Source organism: Castor canadensis, chromosome 17 (assembly GCF_047511655.1).
Source record: "Castor canadensis chromosome 17, mCasCan1.hap1v2, whole genome shotgun sequence".
Classification (NCBI taxonomy): Eukaryota; Metazoa; Chordata; class Mammalia; order Rodentia; family Castoridae; genus Castor; species Castor canadensis.
This window is the reverse complement of record NC_133402.1, coordinates 738,941-760,264: the sequence shown is the minus strand read 5'-3', so window position 1 is coordinate 760,264 and position 21,324 is coordinate 738,941. Positions and strand designations below refer to the sequence as shown.

Here is a 21,324-nt window from a genome sequence, read left to right as displayed (position 1 = left end):
GCGGGGTTTATGTTCTTTGTCCAGCAATGCTTCAAGAACCTGTCAGTGGGGCCGGCTCCTGGTTTAGGGCTGTTCCGCCCTTTGCCAACAGAGGACAGGTTTTCCATGCATGCGCTGTAGCCGGAGCTGTCCTTGATTACTTTGTCCTGATGAACTGTGCAGTATGGCGGGTTAGAGCTCTCAGTCACCAAAATTCTGGGAATTGAGCCAGGGTTCTTGTTGCTGGGAATTCTCAGACCTGGACAATACCTGAGGGGAGACCACTTGTCTTCCAGCATGACCACTGGAGAGTTGAGAAACTGAAAACCTGGCTCTTCCCTGCACCTTCCTCCCCCGGCTTTCCACCTCCAGTCTGGAGGGCATGTGTGACTATCCCAGTGCAGGCATAGCTGCCACTCTCCCCTCTTCCTGGTAGACCCTGCTTTGGTGTGAGCAATGCAGCATGTAAATGTCCACAGTGGTGAGGGTCAGGGAAGGAGGCACTGGCCTGTGAGCACAACTGGGCTCCACTCTGGGCTGTGTCTCTGCTATCGCCATCTTGCCTGATGTGCCACCCACGGCTTCTTTTGTTCTCTGTGTTACCTCTGCTATTCTAACGTGACATGCTACTGTTTCTCCTGATGTTGTTTTTACTATTGCTTCATATTTTAAGGGTTAAGAATCTGATACCCTAGATTTTTATAGAGCAATATATGAGCTAATCTAGTAGTTCTCAGTGAGATGACATGTTTGCTATGGCTGGAGCATGTTGCTTTTACATCACAGAAGGGGCACAGCATGGAAGGAGGGACAAAAGAGTGAGGCCCACAGAGTCACTGGTGACATGGGATTAGCATGGTGTTGCAAGTCGTGACCCTCAAGCCTAAAGGCTGCAGAAGGCAGTAGCAAGAGCCCCTGCATTTTCCACACAGTTGCAGGTTCTTCCTTGCTAATTTGTAAGGACTTGACTGCTGCACATCTGCGTGGCCACAGCTCTGTGGTGCTCACACCTGGCTACCAGCAGGTGGGCCCTCCAATGCTCCAGTGTGCAGGCTGCTTTGGCCCCTGTTTACACAGAAAAGACAACATCTGAAATGAAGATATAAACAGGTAGGATCACTAGCTTCCAGGTCAGGATTGGCAGCAGTTGGGGTGCTGCAGCCAGCCATGTGACTGAGGCTCCCTGAGCAAATGTCCCCCGTGTCTTCAGCTTTGTCTGAGCCGCCTGGGGTGTTATGGAAATTTCAGGCCCACAGAATGAACAGCTCAGATGAGATGGTCAGAGTCTTGAAAAACACAGCCACCAAAACCGAGACAGAAGGAAGCAGGAAATCTGGATAGCTCCATATCTGTTAAAGAAATTGAATTTGAAATAAAACACTATTCCAGAAAGAAAACTCTCAGTCCAGATGGCTTCACTTGTGAACTCTGTCAGCATCTAAGGAGGAAATAGCAGCAATCCAACACAGTCTCTTGGGAAACAGGAGGAGGGAGCACGTCCCAAACTGTAACAGTGATACCAAAGCCCCATGGAGATATTACAGAAGAGAAAATCAGAGCCTGGGGTCCCTCATGAACAAAGGTATGGAAATCTTTAAAAACTAGCAAATCAAATCTGGCAATAAAAAGGGCATGGTTTATCTTGGGAATGCAAGGTTGGTTTAACAGTTGAAAATCAACTATTTAATACCCTTTAGTGTAGTAACCAAAATAATCATGAAGAGCCATTTTATCTCAACAAATGCAGAAAGTGTATGATAAAATTAACACCCATTCATAGAAAGAGTCTCAGAAAGTTAGTGTTAGGGTGATCTTTCTCAGCCTGATAAAGGGTGTATAGGAAAAGCACTCTACCCTATTACCCCCCACACTGTGAGCACTGAGTGAATGACTGTTTACATGGGGCTGGAAACAAGGCAGGGTGTCTTCTCTCATGAGCTGTCCTCCATATTGCATTGGGTATCTTTGTACAAGAAAACAAGAATTACAAAGCATAAAGATCACAAAAGAAATGAAATTATTATTCAGACATAATTATGTAGACAACCCAGTGGCATCTGAAAAACAAGTGCTAAAATGAACTTGGGAATTGGGAAGGTTTCAGGATGCAAGGTCAATATGAAAAATACATTGTATTGCACATACTATTAGCAAATCATTGAAAAATAAAAGTTTGGAAGTATTCTTTATGGTTGTGTCAAAAACCCTGAAGTACCTCATAATAAATCTGATTAAGGATGTCTAAGATGTGTGCATTAAAACCATAAAACATTGCTGATATAAATGTCAAAAGACCTAAATAAATGGAGAGATGTACCATGTTCATGAATCCAAAGCACCATTGTCATAAAGCCATTCTTTGGTCCAACTTTATAGATTCAAGTCCATCATAGAGGGCTTTTTGGAGAAATGGACGAGCGGTTCCCAAAATTTATGTGGAAATAGGATTTTAGAAAAGAACAGAGTTGGAGGATTCCACTACCTGGTTTTACAGCTTAACTTAAACCTGAAGTGTGGTATTAGTCTAAGCTTGGAAAATAGATCAGTGGAAAAGAAGAGAGTCCAGAAATAGATCCACACCTCTGCCATCGGTAGACATTCAGTCAGGGGATCAAGTCAAATCAGTGGGAAAAGAAAGGGCTGGGGGTGTGGCTCAAGTGATAAAGTGCTTGCCTAGCAAGTGCAAGGCCCTGAGTTCAAACCCCAGTACTGCCAAAGGAAAAAAACAAACCATCTCTTACAAATAGTGCTGAAATAATTTGTGTGTATACATATACACATATATATAGATATATGTATGTGTACACACACACATACACGTACATGGAAAATGAAAGGAGCTTTAACCACAATTTCACAAATACCAAAATTTAATTTGAGAAGGATCATAGACGTAAATGTAAAGCAACACAACTACAAGGAAACAGCTCATCTCCCAGCCATAGATTCACACATGCAGTCAAGTGACCAAAGGACTATGTCAAAACAAGGGGAGGAAGGTCTGTTTATGGGCATAAGAGCCAGATTCATAGTTTTCCAAGGACAGCAGACAGCTACCTTGCAAGATTTCTTAGGGCACAGAAGCAGTGATCATTAGAGCAAAAAATGTTGATAAATCATAGTTTATTGATATCAAAACTTTTTCATGAAAACACCATTAAGAAAGTGAATAGACCACAGACTGAGAAATATTTGTAGCACATAGATGTGACACAAAATACCCAGAACACGCATCTCATCCCTAAAACGTTAACTAAAGACTGGAACGTGCTTTTTAAAGGAAGATATTGATCATGGGAAGCCAGAAGACACCTCTTCACACCTACCAGAAAGACTGCACGATACTGACGACACTCAACACCAGTGGGCATGTGGGCCGTTGGGATTCTCATCTGGGAAATGCACCTGCCCCAGGCCAGCAGTTTCACTCCTAGGAATGTGTCCTTGGAGGCCAGAACCAGGCATGTCACACAGCTTCGCCTGTAACAGCCAGGCTCTGAAGGCCTCCACATGTCCCTCTGTACAGATTGGATGGCCCACGGCTCATACATACAGCAGAACAGACCAGAGAGAGCGACAACACATAACCAGGCAGACCAGGGCACTACTTGTGTATCCATCTGTCCTTTCAGGTGACAGCCAGGGCCAGGCAGGAGTGTGGTGAGCAGGACATGGAAGGCTGTCCAGTGATGAGAATTCTGGATGTTCTATTTGGGCTGCTGGATTCCTGACCTGTTTGTGTGCAAAGTCAGAGCACATTGGACTGAGCACGTGAGATGGGTGCATTTTGTTTCTTGTAAATTGCAGCACAGCCTTCCAACATCAGACCAGGAATGAGTCTGCTTCTTACACAGTGATACTACGAGATGCAGGCATAGCCACGTGCCTTGTAATGATGACTGTCTGTGACAACTGGTATTCAGAGAGGAGTGGGGGCTGGAGCAGGATGTGAAGGGTGACCACACCTCCTGCTTGAAGTGGCCAGGCAGGCCTCGCCCAATGCACCGTGAGAGAGGCCTCTTGTCACCTGGGTCTCTCATGGTGGACCTTCTAGAGCTATGGGCAGCTCAGACCCCTGGACCCAGCAAAGGGCAGGAGTGACCAAGGAGGGCCTAAAGTGCTGAGTGGGTGGAAGATGTAGACAAGTAGTACAGGGAGTTACTTTCAGGGAAAGAAGAGCCAGAGGGTAAGACTGGCCACAGTCCAGAGCTCCTGTTGGGAGGTGAGAGACTGTTAGTCACGCAGAGGCGCCAAGGGCTGACAGCCACATGTGGCACCTCAGCAGCCACCATCCTGAGTCCCACTCACAGCAGTGCTATCCACCATGGTCCACAGGACCTGCCTCAGTGTGTCCTCTGATCTAGACATTCCCCAGCCAAATCCAGGTGCTCTCTCAGCACAGAGCAGCAACTAGGAGGGTGTCAGGGTGGACAGCAGGCCGAGTGCAGTTCCCAGCAGTCCTGGGGACCTCCATCCCCAGCCTAGAGGCTCAAGTCCTAGACAAGGCGTGGTTAGAGGGTAAGTATTGTGTCTGTCTTTGCAGACCTGTCTTACTTGCAAGAACGCAGGGCTGAATGTGCAGCGTAACACAGTGAAGCCCTGTGACGCTTGCTGGCAGGTTGTTCTCCACTCTTGGGGAAGTGCATTTCCACTCATGGCGGCCTCAGCACAGGGCTGCCACCATGTCCAACCACCCAACCTGGAGCCTCGGGGCAGCTAGGGTGTGGGGACTCAAACCACTGCAGAGGCGAGGCCAGGTTAGCCAGGAAGCTTGCCAAGCCTGTGCTGATAAGACTATTCCAAAGGGGATGAACCAGAATTATTTTTAAAGTTGTTTCCATGCTAGCTCGTGAGCTCTGCCCCCAGAGCGAGCGCTCTGGGAGAGGCTTAGGCTGCGGGAAGTGTAGGATCGTGGGCGGCACTGAACATTAACGATCAGGGTGGGGACACCATTAGCAAAGAAGAGTGAGGAGCTCACTACGGAACCTAGACAAAAACAGGCTTTGAAGTCACAGGCACTTCCTTGGAGTCGAAGCGCCTCTGGTAAAATCGTATTAAATATAATGAAATAAATGCTGGAATGCAGCATGTCCCTGTGAAGCCCAGAATCAAACGGATGTCCCTGCCCTTTCCCATGTGCTGGGCATCCTAGCTCCAAAATGAGCCCAATCATCCTAATTTGTTTTATTGCATTAGCGTGGGCAGAGCTGAAGAAAGGGGGCTTTCTTCCCCTCTGTCAGCCTTCGCAGAAAGCTTAGAGGGCAGACCCTGACCCTGCTCCAAGGCCTCATGGGAATTTAGGAAACTTGATGGCTGTGGCGTCCTGACCTCTGGCCCCAGCTGCAGGCCTCCTTCATGGCCATTCCAGGCTGGCCCCCAGCAACCTCCATGCCCCAGTCTCTGGCCATTTGTTCCAGCACACCCCATGGTAGGAAGGCAGCTGACCCTCGGGCTTAAAAAGGCATCACGAGCTGGGAAAGTGGCTCAAGTGGTAGGGTGCCTGCCTAGCCAAGTGCAAGGCATCAAGCCTATAATGCAGCCGATGACTTTTGGAATCCCCTTGGCACTCCTGGCACCCCTCATCAATGACTGCCATATCTGGGCACCATGGTAGTTTTCAAAGGGTCCCCAGGATTTGGGGGAGGTATAAAAAAAAAAAAACCTGCACAAAAGAGCTGGTGATTTCTCTTCCCAAGTACACGTTCTGGCCCAAGTGGCTTTCCTGTGACTGGCTGCGCGCTCACCATGCACAGGTGTGCAGGCCATGTGCGCTTTCAGGTGGTAGGTTACCATTTAATCACATGTCGTTTGACAGAAAGTGAAGCCTAAATTTGTTGAGCTTCCAAGAAAGTTCTCACAGTAAAACAAGTGAGTTTACGTGGTGGGATCACCTGCTGAGATAGGGCAGTGGCTTCTAGAAGGAAATGTGATGCTTTGCAGAGGGGCAGACAGCTTGAATATTTACGGCAAACCCGTGCTTTGAAGGCAACAGCTACAGTGAAAATTGTCCCTGTTTGCATTTCCTCCCCTAATTAAGCTCTTAGACCATGAGTTGGTTTAGGGGTACATGGTGGTGGTGGTTTGGTGAAATCATAGCATATGAATCCCGGGGTGCCTTGGACTTGCTGTGACCCTCGGCTCAGCCTGCACTGGGCTGCCCACACAGGGGCCAGCAGGGGCTCCAGTCACCTGGACAGGTGCTGCTTTCGGGTATTGTGAGAATACTTGGGTATTGCTGAAATCCTGGTGCTGCTCTGAGCTCCACAAGGCTGGGTGCTGTCACTCAAGCTCACAGCATACCTGTCAACACCTCTGAGGGGCTAGTCTGGTGTGCCCCCCACCTGCAGCTCAGCTCTGCAGCGCCCAGCTGTTTGCTTGCCCTGAGTTTTGTGGCTGCTTATATAGAGCTGCCCTGACACTCGTGGGAGTTCACCTTCAGGCTGTGAGAGTCCTGGGCACTCACCCAAGCCCAGCTCCCTTGGAATACAAAGTGGCCATCCCAGACCCAGCTGTTAGATCATATTTCTAAATGAAAGTCTTTGTCCTCACAGTGTGGACCCTTGGGTGGCCCATAGCCACCTTTGTCACACTTTCCTCCTTGGCCAGAGTCTTGATGCTGTAATGTTTCAGATGATATACTTATCCTTCCCGGGTGCTGCCTATGTCTTTCATCAAAACTTGACCTGTCAGGCACAGCTGAACTAACAGGACTCCACGTGTCTGTACTCTGAAGCTTGTTTAGAGCTTCTAGTGGCAATACCCTGGTGTGTGAGGGCAGAGCATACCGGCACTGCCACGAGGACAGGGAAGGCTGTGGGTGACACCGAGTGGCCCTCCGCACGTGGAGAAAAGCAGATCTCAAGAAGCTGTGAGGCCTGTGCTTGCATCGCAAGGGACACTGGGCAGTGAACTAGGTTGGCAGTGGACATTCCAGTCCTGAGAGGCAATGTTCACCCTGAGTCCAGCTTGCAGAGAACATAGGTGTCCTGGAGGAGGGAGGCAGCTCCTGCTCACACGCAGGGGGCCAGCACTGTTACGGGGGAGTGAAACTCCCATGGGATGTGGAAGGCCATCAGCCTGGCTAGACCACAGCCTCTTGGGCCCAGCCAGATGGCCACCCCAAACATATTTGAGTCCAGGCTTTTCCTCTCATTCCTAAAGTCTGAGGTCTCTGCTTTAATGGGAGTCTTTCAGAAGCAGGTCTGGGGACAGGAGCCTCGGAGAAGAGCACCTGCATCCCCCACTCACTGTGAGGTTGGGGCATCTCCCATCACCCCAGAACATTCCAGCATCTTGGCACTCCTTCCCAAGCCCAGAGCAGTGGGGTCGTAGGACAACTGGAGGTCACCCAGCCCCCGTTGGGTCTGGCATGCTGTGGCCTGTCTGTGCCATTTTTTTCTAAATTAATTTTGGGCTGAAAAAGGCTCAAAGAAGGCTTTGTTCCTCTGGCCCGTGGGAAATCTGACGTCTGCGGCACAGAAGTGAGGAGATGGGGAGGAGCATGGCACCTTCCTCTTCCAAAGATGCTTCAGGATCTTGAGTGTCTCATATCAGCTTAGAATTTGAATGACATTTTAATTATTTTGTTTTTTTCTTCTTTTCCTAGTTTGAATCTCCAAAGAGTCCCATTCTCAGGTTTGGAGGGATGCGGGGTGCAGTGCCAACTCCCGAGCGTCAAGGGTAGCACTGTGCTCCTGCCTAATGGACATAATTCACCGACAGCCAGTGGTTCTGCCATGTGGGCATGGGACAGAGCCTCGGGTGGTGGGGCACACTCAGGTCGTGGGCAGCTAGACATACTGGACTTGTTGAAGCACCGAGTTCATACAACCACGTGCAAGGTGGAAACTCCAGCTGGACTCCAGCTCCACTGCTTTGTGATCTGAGCAAACCTAGTTTTCCGGGAGGTGACTTGGTTGTCAGAGTAACTCATCCAGCGAGTCTTTAAATAGCAGTGCTCCTGGGAGGCAGAGCACGACTCAGCTCTACTCCCTGCACCACACGTGGCTCCCCTGTGGCGTCAGGATGGGCGAGAGATGTGACTGCTGTACCAGGACTCGGCCACACCAAAACCAGCCCTCACATTCAGGTGTTGCTAGGTGGTGTCACGTGTGGCCCATGCATGAGGCACATGTGATCCTGTAGGTGCCGAGTTAGGCTCATGTGTCCCTAACTCCCTTGCAGTCATTTGTCTCTATCCCTGGAGTGTCTGTTGCTGTGGTCAAGCACTGTCCTTCAGGAGCCCAGGCCAGCATCTCCAAGGGGCCACAGCCCCTCCTGCTCTACCACTTGGTCAGTCTCCTGGCTCCACACTGTGAGCACATCTGGAACTGGACATGTTCCTCCTCCCACACTGCCCTGCCCAGGTCAGCCTGCCCATATGGCTACAGAAGCCATGGCCTTTGCCAATTCACGCACCACCCAGCCCAGCCAGAGCCCTCAGCCACTCCATGTATGAAGGTCAGTGTGTCAACCTGGAGCTATCCCCCAATCTCAGCACTGCTGGAAAAGTAATGTGCAAATGTGATTATACGTGTCATCGATTGACTTTTGTCAGCATGGTTGTCCTTGCATCCTGGATGACACAGTAAACTTATGGCCTGTGGACAGCAGTTCCAGACTCTGCCCAAAGATCTGGTGTCCTTCCTCATGGCCTCCCTGTGGATCTTGGGCTTTCTAACCAGCTCTCTGTGCCAAGCTATTTGTCTAGTTAACCTCACGCTCTGTGCTGACAGGCTGGTCTGGATTCTCCAGGACCTCCCGGCCTCCCCTGTCTTGGCCTAGCATTGTCTTCTCTGCTCCAAACCAGTCATTGCCAAGCCTCACACTTACTATATCTGCATCTGTACACTACTCTCCCTTCCCTCTTATAGCAGCCCCTGGCCTTTTCAGGGTTGCCCCCTCTTCTCAGGCCATCTCTGTTCACCCCTCCACTTACAGGCTCTTCTCCTGATGTGAACCAAATGCTTGTGTCTCCCCAAATTCATGTGTTCAAATCCTGACTCCCAGTGTGGTGATGATAGGAGATAGGGCCTGACACTTCCTGATTCTTCCATTGGAGGAGGCCTCATGAATGGGATTAGTGCCCTGATAAGAGGGTCCCCAGAAAGACCCCCTCACCCTCTTCCTACCATGTGAAGGTATAGCAAAAGGTTGGTTGTCTGCAAACCAGAAGCAGGCCCTCACCAGAACCAAACATGCCAGCCCCCGACCTTGGATTTCCAGCCTCCAGACTGTGAGAAATGTCTGTTTATAAGCCATCCACTGTGGTACTTTGTCAAGCAACCTGCAGCGCCCTCTCCTACTCTTCTCTGCATCTCTGACATGCCTGTCCCCCCCAACCCCAGGATGCACCTCTTCTGTGTCTTGTGAGCACTCAGTTCAGTTCTGCAAACTGATGGTGAACGGATGATGGATGAATGGACCAGTGGATGGATGAATGGATGAATGTTCAGTTGACAGAGGATCAGTGAATGAGTGGATGAATGGATGGATGGATGAGTGAGTGGGGAATGGATGTTGGGTGATAGATGTATGATGGCTAGATGGATGGTGGATGGATGAATGAGTGGGTAGATGTTGGATAGATGAGTGGTGAATGGTGAGTAGTAGATATATGAGTGGGTGATGAAGGATGGATGGATGAGTGAATGATGGATGAATTGACAGTAGGTGGATGATGGGTGGGTGGATGATTGGATGATTGGTGGGTGAATGAATGGACGAATGATGGGTGGGTGGACAAAGGACAGATAGAGAGATGAATGGATATTGAATACATGGATGATGTATGGATGAATGATAGATGAGTGGATAGATGATGGATGGATGTTGGATAGGTGATTGATGTATGGATAGATGAGGGATGGCCGGATGAATGGATGGGTGGATGATAGGTGGGTAAATGTGTAGATAAGTGATAGAATACTGGTTGGTGGATGATGGATGAGCAGACAGATGGTGACTGAGTAGGTGGATGATGAGTTGATGGATGGAGAGAAGAATGGGTAGATGATTGATGGATGCAAAGACAGATGATAAGTGGGCTGGTGGATGGATGAATGGATAGATAACAAGTGGCTAGTGACGGTGGATGGATGATGAGTGGATGGATAGATAGATGAGGGTTAGTGGGTAGATAATGGTGGATGGATGAATAAATGGATGAGTGGATAAATGATGAGTATGGAGATGGGTGAGATGGATGGATGATGAGAGGATGGGTGGATGGATGGTGTAGATGGAGCCAGTGGGACTTTTCCAGATATGGCTTAGCTGCAGGAACCACTGTCTCAAGAAGCTACCACTTTTATGAAGTTGTTTCTCTCCTTCCAGCTCAGCTAGTATGGAAGAGACAAAAAAGGACTGTGTCTCAAGCTGAGGTTTTTGTTCTGGTGGGGGAGGGGGCATTTGTTTCTGACGTAAAAGCAAATCACATGACGTGGACACTGCCTAAGAGAAAGTGGGTGGGGCCCATGCCCTGACCCCTCTGGACGTGGGGGCGGGGCGGGTAGCTGACCGCTAGGTGGAGTAATCACTGTCTACACTTGCTATTTGGGGTCTTGTCTGACCCAGCATGGACAGGCAGCTTCTCACTGGTCTGCAAGCTTCCCTCACCCACGTGTCCTCACCACCAGGCAAGTCCGTGCACGACCCCTGCTCAGGGCAGTAGAGTAGCTCACATGGACACCCTACCAGCCTGTGCTTGGGCTTCCCTCACATGCTGCTAATTGGCAGTAAAAACCTTGTGTGTGGGAAGGAGGGAAGGAGGGAAGAGAAAGAGAAAGTGCACTGACTTTATAGAAATGAAGCCACAGTTTGTAATGTGACTTGTTAAGTGGGAAGAGGCCTGCGTGTGCCTTTCATGAAGCTTTTGGAATCTTACTCTTGGAGTCTTTCATGCAGGAAGTTAGGCCTTTCCTGAGACCCCCCACAGTACAGCTCTGGCCTCCATGGATGGTCACTTTTCACCCTTGGAAGCTGTTCCTATTCAGGGTCATTGCTTTATGACCTCCAGTCCCTGACACTGATGCTGTCCACTTTCTTCCTCTGCAGGGCCTGATCAAGATCCGGGGGGACCGCTGCTGGTGGGACCTTACCTGCATGGACTTCCACTATGAGGTGAGCACAGGTCCAGCCACATTCTACAGCTGGAGCCACTATGCTGTCCCTGGGTACACATGGATGTCCCCTCCTCCCTCCTTTCCCTTAGCTGGGGGTCAGGTCACCAGGGGGGGCTTTCAGAGCATCACCCACCTGATGGCTGGTGGGATGGGCATCTGGTCTGCACCAATTGCAAGTCCAGCTGGATACTCTGGTTTTTCTTATCCTGCCCAAGCTCCTGGGCCAGCTTGTGCCCTGTCCTCCTGGGGGTTGCGGCTCCCCAGGTGCACCACTTGCTCAGAGGTGCAGGGTGGGGGCTGCTCTGTGACTCTGTCACACCCTGGCAGATAGGACTCCTGTGCTCAGGCTCCCAAGTCCCCTGTCCCACCCACAGCCAGGACTTCAAGCACCAGCCCTGGACCCTCATCTCAGATCCTCCAGACAGGCGTGGCCCTGCCAGAGGCTCACATGCTCATCTTGGGGTGGGGACAGGGATAGCATCACCTTGAGAATTAACTCAGGGGTGTGTGACATCTAGGTGAAGTTCATCTGTTCTGTATCACGGTGCCCAGGAGAGCCTTTGTGTACATCACCTGTGTCACCCGTCCTGCTCTCTGTGCATTTGGCTCATTGCCCATTCTTGGGATAGGAAGTGGATCATTACCTGCTCATCTGACCAGAGACCACATGTGCCAGTCTCACTGCCTTCAGTTTACAGTCCTGAGTTTGGGGCTCTTAATGTCCTCTGGACACTGAGGGTATATAGCCCCTTGTGCTATGGGTCTTGTGTGCTCTGCCTTGCGTCACTGTGTCACTCAGCTGGGCAGGATGCACCACTTGCATTGTGGCTGCCTGGGATGTCTTAACTTTGATGTCCGAGACTCCTCTTGTCCAATCGTATATCCCTCAGAAATCCCGACCCTGCCCTACGTGAGACCCCGGAAGCTTCATTGCCTTGGGTTGGGACATTCTCTTTGTGAAGCACCAGAGAGGAAGGGTCTCCAGTTCCTGCTGTGATGGAAAGCAGCCATGTGGGACAGATGCCTGGTGTGTGCAGAGAGGTGTTTGCACACCAGGGCCACAGCTACCCTGAGGATGAGGCCCAGAGCCCTCAGCCTGTTTGGTGAAGCCTGGGCTGTCCCTGCCCCATGGGGACAGGGCATCTCACCAAGGCAGTCCTACACCCAGCACAACTGGTGGCAGGGCCATCGTCGGCACAGATCACTTACAGGTTAGGCATCAGTCAATCTGGGAGCTTTATGGCTTCAGATTTCAGGAGGAGTCAACACATCTACCTCCCTTGCTACCACACAAGGTCTGCTGGACAGATGGACTGTGTCTAGCCAGTGCGCTCTTGTCCCACTGCAAACCTAGGTCTGTGCGAGAACCCTGGGGCATATTTAGATCTATGCCTGCTCCTCAGAGCCTGGCCACCAAGATGCATGGGGGCAGGTGCTCCTGTTAGACTTGGGTTACGTGGCTACCGCCAAGCTGGGACCAGGAAGATCAGAGGAAAGGGGGGGGCCGTGAAGTTTCCCCACCATCAGACTGCTTTGACCTGTGAGGGGCCAGGTGAAAGGGGTCATCCCAGTGCTGCTCTGGGGTCCCACAGTGTCAGCCACCAGCTCTCTGGACCACAGTTGTGGGCCCCATTGCACTGGGGAGATGACAGAAGGATACACCGAGTCCGAACCCTCTCTGGTCAGGATGACTGGCTGGCTGCAAAGGGCACAAGCCGGGAACAGCCCTGGGAGAGAACCTAGATACCGCCTAGGCCTCATCTTGATGGTAGCAGAAGGTACTTGTCCTGCCCCAACATCAGGGAAAGGGCCACTTAGCAGCGCAGGCCAGAGCCAGAGTGGGCTGCCTGGGACAGAGCCAGGCCTGTCTGGCACAGAGGAGAGTAGGGTTCAGCGGGGAGGAGGGACCTCAGAGACGGGCAGTTCCTCCCTGGTTGTGCTGGCTCACAGTGCAGCCTGCCACTAGTCTTGGGCTTCATTTCCTCAGGACTCCATAGTTGGCATTGGCCTACATAAGACTGTCTTTCTGATGGAACTTTTGTCATTTGTGTTTACTGGTAGTGTGTGATTCTGGGCCTTTGTTCTCGGTGACATGTGGCTCATGTGCAGTGGTGCAGGCTATAAAGGGAGGCTGTCAGTCAGGGAAGTGCAACCAGGGCAGGGACTCAAACTGACAGTGAGTACATGGCTGTGCCCAGGGACCAGGCCATGGCCCTTGAGTGCCTGGAGCTGGGTGGTCTGATGACCCCACAGGGACCAGGGCCAGGGCCTGGATGGCTCCATGTCAGACACCTATTGTGAGCAGCCTATCCAAGGCGACCCACAATCTCTGTCCAGTTTGACTAACAGTTGGGGTTCCCACAGCCCCTCCTAGGGTGGGATAATTTGTAGTACAGCTCACAGATCTCAGGCAACATTTTATGATTCCGTTTATTGTGAAGGAGACAATCAGGAACGGCCAGAAGGAGGAGATATGTCACCCCCCATGACCCCTTGTATCACCAGCCCTGAAGCTTGAGCCCTGCTGTATTGGGTTTTGTGGAAGCTTCGTTACATGGGCAGCTGGTGACTCACTGGCTGTTGGTGATTAAGTCCACCTGCAGTGCCCTCCCCAGGGTGAGGTGGGCAGAAAGTCCCCCATTCACAGAGCAGATGTCTAGACCAGCCCACCCTCGGAGAGGCCTCAGTGTGAATGCTGGTGTGGCTTAGTATAGACAACCGCAGATGCCCATTATCCCGTCCCTCAGAACTTCAGAGGGTTTTAGGAGCTATATGCTGGGAGCCTGGGTAAAGATCAAGTGCAGGTACCCTCTGCTTACGATGGACTGGGCCCTGTAGAAAGTGCAATCAGCAATGCTGACCCTCTCTCTCTTTTGAAAGCCCAGCACTCTCTAGGGTGCCACTGGCCCTGGGTGATTGGTGGGCCAGCCAGGCATTGCCCCTCACTGACCAACACTGAGAGGACCATACCACATATCCCTAGTCCAGGGAAAGATCAAAATTCTAAGTATGATTTCTGTTAAAAATGCAAGTCTCTTTTGCACCACTGTAAAGTTGAAAGAATTCTGAACTGGGGGCTGTCTGTGCCTCTCATCAAGTCACTGTATCCCAGAGTCAAGCCAGGGCCACCAGCAGCCATGCTGCCCATAGCACTGTCCACATGGCCTGCTTGTCCTTGGGAGGCTGGAGTGTGTGTCCGTGTGACTTTGTGGTTCCTGTGACCTGGGGAGAGGCTGACAAATTACTGGAATCTGCTTCTCTCATCAGCACTGTCCTCTAGTGTCACACACTCACAGCGCCTTCATGTCTCCTGGTCACTGTGTTTGGGACTCTGGCTTAGCATCGTGATGCTGATCCCTGCTGAGCATCATGCACTGCTGAGCCTCTGTCATGGTGGTCACAGTCAGCTTCTGAAATGCTGCAGCAACCCTGCGTCCACCACACTTGGTTAAGGAGAGAAACAGGAGTGCAGTTCACCTGGTGCAGCTCTGTGCATGTCTGCAAAGTGCATGGCATCCATTCAGAGCAGTGTGGCTCCTAGTGAGCTACATTCCTGAATTCACAGGGTGGGGAGATAGGGAGTCAGCAGGTCTGAGCTGACCAACCTCTGAAGACTTTGATACACAAGTTCTTTCCTGAATTTACCCTCCATCCCAGGCCCTCAGGCTATACTGTAACAGGGATGAGTGTGTTTTGGTTCCCAGAACTGTGGAAAGGTATTCTGTGGCTTAACAAGTACCACAGCCAACCACTGTGGACTTCATCATGTGACTTGTGCCTGAGAATGTAGCATCTTCGTATCGCTCGCTCTCCCTCTCTCCCCCTTGTCTCCCTCTCTTTCTGACTTTTTTGCCTCCCTCCTTCTTTCCCCGACCCTGTCTCCCTCTGTGTGTATGTCTGTCTCTCTCTCTCTCTCTGCTTCCCTCTGTCTGTCTCTGCCCCCGTCTCTTTGTCTCTCTCTTTCTGTCTCTGTCTCTCCTCTCTCCCTGTGTCCCCTCTGTTGCTTTGGGGCTGCATGGCAGTGAACAAGTAACGGAAGTTGATGCTGTTGTTTGCTCCAGAGTCAGGCGGGCCAGGCTGACCTTTAAACCAGGGAAATAAATCACTTTCCACTCCTATTATTTGTAAAGTCTACAGCCTCCACGTGCATAAAGAAGCCTTTGTGTGTTGGTAGTTGTTCTTAAGTTAGGGTTTCAGGCTCACGGTGAGAACAGCTGACATACGGGTCACCTCCACCATGGTCAACACGGAGCTCCTGACAGTACAACACAGTGCCTGGGAACCTCTGACTCCGTATGGCGGTTGGGCACCTCTGTGCACATTTGCATTTGTCTTTGTTGGGGAGCATACTGTATGTACACATGTGTTTATGCGTGTGTGTGTGTGTGTGCGCCTTCCTGCTGAGTACTCTTGCAGGTGTGCAGACAACCTACAACATGGCCATCTGAGCACCGGCCTGAGCCTCGGGCTCCATGCTCACTTCCCTGTCACTCTGCTTCTCTAACCATCAATATAACGTGTGTAAGGACAGCTTTACTTGGTATTTCTAGAAGTTTCTCCCCTTCCTCTGGAGATCGGGAGGCCCCCTCACTTCCTGTGCAGGTCCCCTGTCTCCAAATTCACCAGGGTGGGAGAGACAGACCCCAGATCTTGACAAGGGCAGCACTAACTCGAGAGTGGGCGTGGGCAGACAAGTGACCTCAGATGCTGCCCCACTTGTGCCTGCTGGAAGGGGAGCACAGCACATGGAACGCTTGAGGATGGAAGCAGAGCAAGGGCTCACTACCTCCTACACAGAGGGAACACTTCTGTCCACATCGGAACCCACTTGTCCAGGATGCCTGCTAGACAGTGCTCACTGTTCAGATGTGACCAAGAAGCCCACTGCTCTGCTGCCCTGGGCCCAGATCTGGGAAGGGGAGTCTCCAGAAGGAGAAGCCTGGCCCACATGAACCAGATCTGTGGGATTAGACCAGACATGGTTGTCTCTTCTGATCTGTTTTCTCTCAACTCAGAACAGTCCTTTGAGGGACGTCATTTACATCGTCCCTGTACCTGACTGTGCCTCCACGGAGCCAGCCCAGTCCATGCCAGGCAGATACTCTTGAAAATTTTGGGAAGTTCAAGTACATTCCAAGGACCATGACCTGTCAGGGGACTCCGCTCCCACTGAGTACAGTGGCTTGGTGAAGCCCCAAGTTCTCTCCTTTCATTCTTTCAAACAGTAGCTGCTTCTAGGACTTCAAAAGGCAAAGTGCAGTGTTTTTCTGCTGTGGGGCATTTAAAATGCTTACGATCGAAGCAGCATGTGATTGCCTCAGTCCACAGAAGCTGCTGCAGCCAACACAGGGCACAAGATCTGTAATCAGAAGACACAGGTCCCAGAGCCAGGCCCCTGCTTCCTGGTTAACATGTGGATTTGTAAATGCAGTTTTCCCACCTGCAGGGAAAGTTGTGGGCTCACCTTTGAGCCACAAGTCTGAGCAGATGTTGTACTTAGAAGGCAGGAATGCAGAGATATCAGCCATGAGCTACAGACCACATGCTCCAGCCTGTCTTTGTAGATTCTCTTTCCTAAACCTCTGCTCGACTTTAATCAAGAAGCCCCAGGATCTTCACCTTGGTGACCAAGGTCCCAGATTGAGGCACTGGCTGAGCTCCAGGATGCAGTGACACTGGCCAGAAGAGAACTCTGCTGTGGGGTGGGTCATGGCAAAGACTACCTGCTGCTGTGCAGACAGTTGTCATCCTGTGTTTGCTCACAGCTTCAGCATTTACTGGGCTGGTAGTCCAAACCCTGAGATGACTATGTGAGCAAGCTCTAGCCCTGGCCTTGGGGACTTCAGACACCTAAGTCTGTAAAGAGACATGTGCCCAGGGCAAGGAGTGATGACAGTGTGGGAGATCAAGAGGGACTCAGCAAGGCCATCAGACTCCAGGTAGTTCCAGAAAGACTTAAAATGCCAGCTTATGTTGACCCCTGCCTGCCCTGGGATTGACCCACTCCATATGGCCCAGAGTCACGCCATGGGCTATGGGAGTCACATGTGCTCTTGCCCCCCTGAACTAAAAGCCGACTGACTCACTCTGAAAAGTCCTCTAAGTTCTCATTTACTTCAGCACAGCAAAAGCCAGCCAGAGGCTGCAAAAAGTCCACCTGCAGACATTGGAGGGCTGTGGGAACAAGAGGACAGAGGCAGAGACTCATGAAGGCCCTCCCTGGGGGCTGAGAGTGTAGGTGGGGAGAGCATAGAGACCCTCCTGAGGGGGGAGAACCAGCCACCCATGACATCTCTGGAAGTACCAGAGCCCCGGTGCAGCCACCATCCCAGTGGGCACCTCTGAACCACAGCCTGCCCTCCAGAAGGCCTCTCCAGCAAACTCAACTCTGTGATTGAAAGGGGCTCATTCATCATGAGTGACGAACACTCTCTTCTCCACTTATGGGGAAGGGCAGAGGGTTTATAAGCTCTGAGAGGAAGACCCCTTGCTTTATCTCCTTGTTTCACAATATTACACGTGTGCACGCCTGCCCAAGTGTGGTGGGGACCACTGTGGGCATGAATCACAGACACAGGGCCGAGGGGTCCTGATGTCAACATGGGATCCTTCCTCTCCTGCCTGTCCTCCCCAAGAGGACAGTGTCCAGGCTATAGGCAGATCCTGAGACCGTGTGGAGACCAAGAGGTCGCTCACCTCATTGACCAGGTTACACCCACAGACCTGCAAGGAGCCATCCTCAACAGCATGGTGTGTCCCTTGTACGTGATCCATCCCATCTGTCACTCGATACAAGAGCCTCCCCATCCATACCTGTGCCTAGCATCACCTGGGGCTCCCACATTTGAGGGGCTGAAGGTCAACGGCACAAGTCCACATCAGACTGTCCTGGTGATAGTAATGCTAGCCTTGGCACAGAGCACTGGAGAGATCTTGGCCACTTGGCTTTGCCAGCCCTCCCTGCCATTTCTTGGTGCTGCAGCCAGGGCCCGGAGCAGGTCACAGGTACCTACTGGCCTGGCTGGCTCCCAGGACTCCACAAGCAACTGCAAGGGCTCAGAGCTGCCGGTGGCCCCCAAGGTCAGCGTCCTGCAGCCCAGAATGGCCTTGCTGGCTGAAGCTTCTGGCTTATGCACATTTCACCCCATGTGCCAGGCTTCTTCCCAGTCTGAGGCTACTTGTGTCCCAACAGTACTGTAAGGAGCTGAGAGAAAGCACATTTAAGTGCATAACCCAGTGCAGCCACCTTCAGCATAACACATTTCACCACCTAGAGCAGCCCATCCCCTGAGGCTCGTGCAGGCGCAAATGTGCAGGGCCCACAGCTGGGGCTGTACCCACTGACTCCATCCCATGGAGCTCTTCCTCCTGATTCTTGAGCCTCCCCCACACAGGCCTAAGGTCAGCAGATCCTGCTTCTAATTGCGACCAGGAGATATGCACTACCAGATGTCTCGGGCTATAATTGGATGAGGGTCACTGAGCGCCCTAAGATTTAGGGGTCCACTAATCTGGGAATGACTTGTACCAAGGTTGGCGTTACCCTTGAAAGCCATAAAAGTTAACTTTATAGAAACTGTGACTGAATCAGGGCCAGGGGACTGATTTACTGCTGTGGTTTACTTGCTTGTCCACTGGCAAGTTTATTGATTTTGGAAGAAGGGAATTCTTATGCATGTACTGGAGCCTAGGGTGGGCTGGGCATCGGGGGCACAGCCTGGCTAGAGACCAGCCTCATGATGGTGTTAGAGTCAGGCCCATGCCCTGCATCAGCAAGAAGGATGACCTCCAGACTGGGTCCCAGGAGTGTGGCTGCCTGTGGGGTACATTTCCACCGCCTTTCAGGGCCCCAGGGTCAAGCCACAGGCAGGTGCAGGGTCACAGTGACCACTGCTGTGGCAGAGCCCAGGGACAGAAGCACCCAGGGTGTCCTAATCTGGCTGTGTGATCCTGAGCAAGCTCTGTCTTCCCTACTGAGATTAGAACCCACTCCCCAATGGTGGCTGTGAGAAATCAGTGATAAGCACACCTGGGAATACAGACTGCACCAAGCCAGTTAGAATATGTGGTTGAGTTTCCAAATACATGGTGATTTTCCAGCTATCTTTCTGTGCTTGGCTTCTCACTTAACTCCTTCACTGTCAGAGCATATACTCTTACACACTTAAGTCTTTAATACTTGTTTCTGAATCTTTGTCGGACTTGTTTGTGGTGCAGAATTTGGTCCACTTAGGGGACATTCCATTTGAGCGCAGAGCATCTGGATTCTGTCTTTTGTAGATGTTAATGAGGTCTCGTTGGTTAATCGAGGTTTCCAGCTCCTCTGCACCCTTCCTTACTTCCTGTCTGCTTATTTTATTAATTACCGAGAAAGGGAGATCAAGTTCTTTCACTAACATGTGGATTTGTCTTTTATCGTCTGTGATTTTACGCACTTTTGCCTGATGGATTTGGAGCAGTCATTAGGTGTGTAGATGTCTGCGTGCCAAGCGTCCTTGTGGTTGGTGTGGAACGACCTCTTCGCCCGATGTTGCCCCTCGCTCTGACATCATGTGACATTGGTGTCCGCACAGTGCTCCAGGCTCGTCGTGGACAGTGTCTCGTGGTGGCTGTTCACTACCTCTCAGCCTGTAGTGTTCTAGTTTTTGAAGTAGTTGCTCGCTGGTGGGCAGCACACAGCTGGGTCTTAATTTATGTATCCCATCTGACAAATTCTCCCTTTTGTGTGTTTAGGTCATTTTCACTAAATGCAACCCTTGATATAACCACATTTCAGTCTCTTGTCTATCACTTTTTTCATCCTTTTTTACTTCTTTTGGATTAATTTAATATTTTTATGACTTTTATTTCCTTTCTTGGTTTATTAGCTATAACTCTTTGTTCCATGTAGATTACATATGTAATTATTAAATTATATATTAAAATTTTTATACGTATATACTTATTTCAAAATGCTAAGAGAGGCTGGGTTGTGATGGCTTGTGCCTATAATCCCAGCTACTCAGGAAGTGGAGATTGAGAGGATTGCAGTTTGAGGCCAGCCCCAGGGAAAAAGTTAGGGAGACCTCATCTCAACCAATAAAAGTTGCATGGTGATGTATGCCTATCGTCCCTGCTAAGTAGAAGATATAAACAGGACAATCGAGGCATGGGCCAGGGCAGGTTTAGAGCACTTGCCAGGCAGGACCTGGGGACCTGGGCTCAAACCCCAGTACTGTCAAATTTTAAAAGTTGCTGGGCTGGAAGCATGGCTCAAGTGATAGAGTGCCTGCCTAGCAAACTTGGTGCTATGAGTTCAAAACCCTGTACCAAAAAAAGAAAGAAAGGAAAAAAAAAAAAGATGTTTACAAGATTCTTCCATTCTCTCCTCCTGGAGATTATGGTTGTGCTGTTTAGTTTTACATATGTTATAAACCATATGCTACATTTTATTCTTTTGTTTAAATGGTCATATCACCTTTTAAAGGTGTTAACTTGGAAAGCAGCCTCCTGTGCCTGCTGTGTACTAGCCCTTCCCTATGCTCACTGCCCATGTCCAGTTTTCCTTCTACCTCACACTTCCTCTGTGTTTTCATAGTGCATGCTTGCAGGTGATATATTCTGTCCGCTGGCCACTGTGTGACCATGTCTTTATCTCATCTTAGCTTTTGAAAGCGATTACTGTTGAGAGAACACTGCAGGCTGGCACTAGTGCCTTGAAGACAGTCCACTTCCCACCGCACTGCTTCCTATGTGAAACCTGTGTCTGTTTCTCCGTAGTGTGTCTTCACTCTGTTTACTGTAAGGTGTTTCTCTTCTCACCAGTCCCGAGCAATTTGATTCTGATGGCCTCTGCTGTAGTGTCCTCTCTTTCTTGTTGAGCTGTAGAAGTTGTTGAGTTTCTTGGATTGTGGTTTGTAGGTTTCATCACATTTGGAAAATATTCCACCAGTATCTGTTCAAATGTTTTGTCTGTATCCCCTTTTCCTTAGGGATTCAGTGACAGTGTATGAGAATTCCCAAGGTCCCTCTGGTCACTGGTAGACCAGTGGTGCCATGGGGAGCAGAGGTTACTCTGTTAGGTCTCCTTTTAGGAGTTACCGTGGCTGTGTCTTCAGTTCCACTAACTTCCTTTCCATCTTCTCATCTGCCTTATCAGCATCCTTAATGGTGGAAATGCTTCTTGCCCTGTTCCCTTTTGGAATGCTGTAGCTATTTTCTGTACAATCACTGTGGGATGGTC

At 50.6% G+C, this 21,324-nt stretch overlaps 1 protein-coding gene across 1 annotated transcript in view; it reads left to right on the top strand.

The window, feature by feature from the left end:
• Nucleotides 1-21,324, top strand: part of LOC109694868 (lipase maturation factor 1) — a 50,188-nt gene that overhangs the window by 8,447 nt on the left and 20,417 nt on the right. Inside the window, exon 2 of the mRNA XM_020177057.2 lies at nucleotides 11,035-11,100. Within this exon, the coding sequence (XP_020032646.2) occupies nucleotides 11,035-11,100 (66 nt within the window). The remainder of the gene's footprint in view (nucleotides 1-11,034; nucleotides 11,101-21,324) is intronic.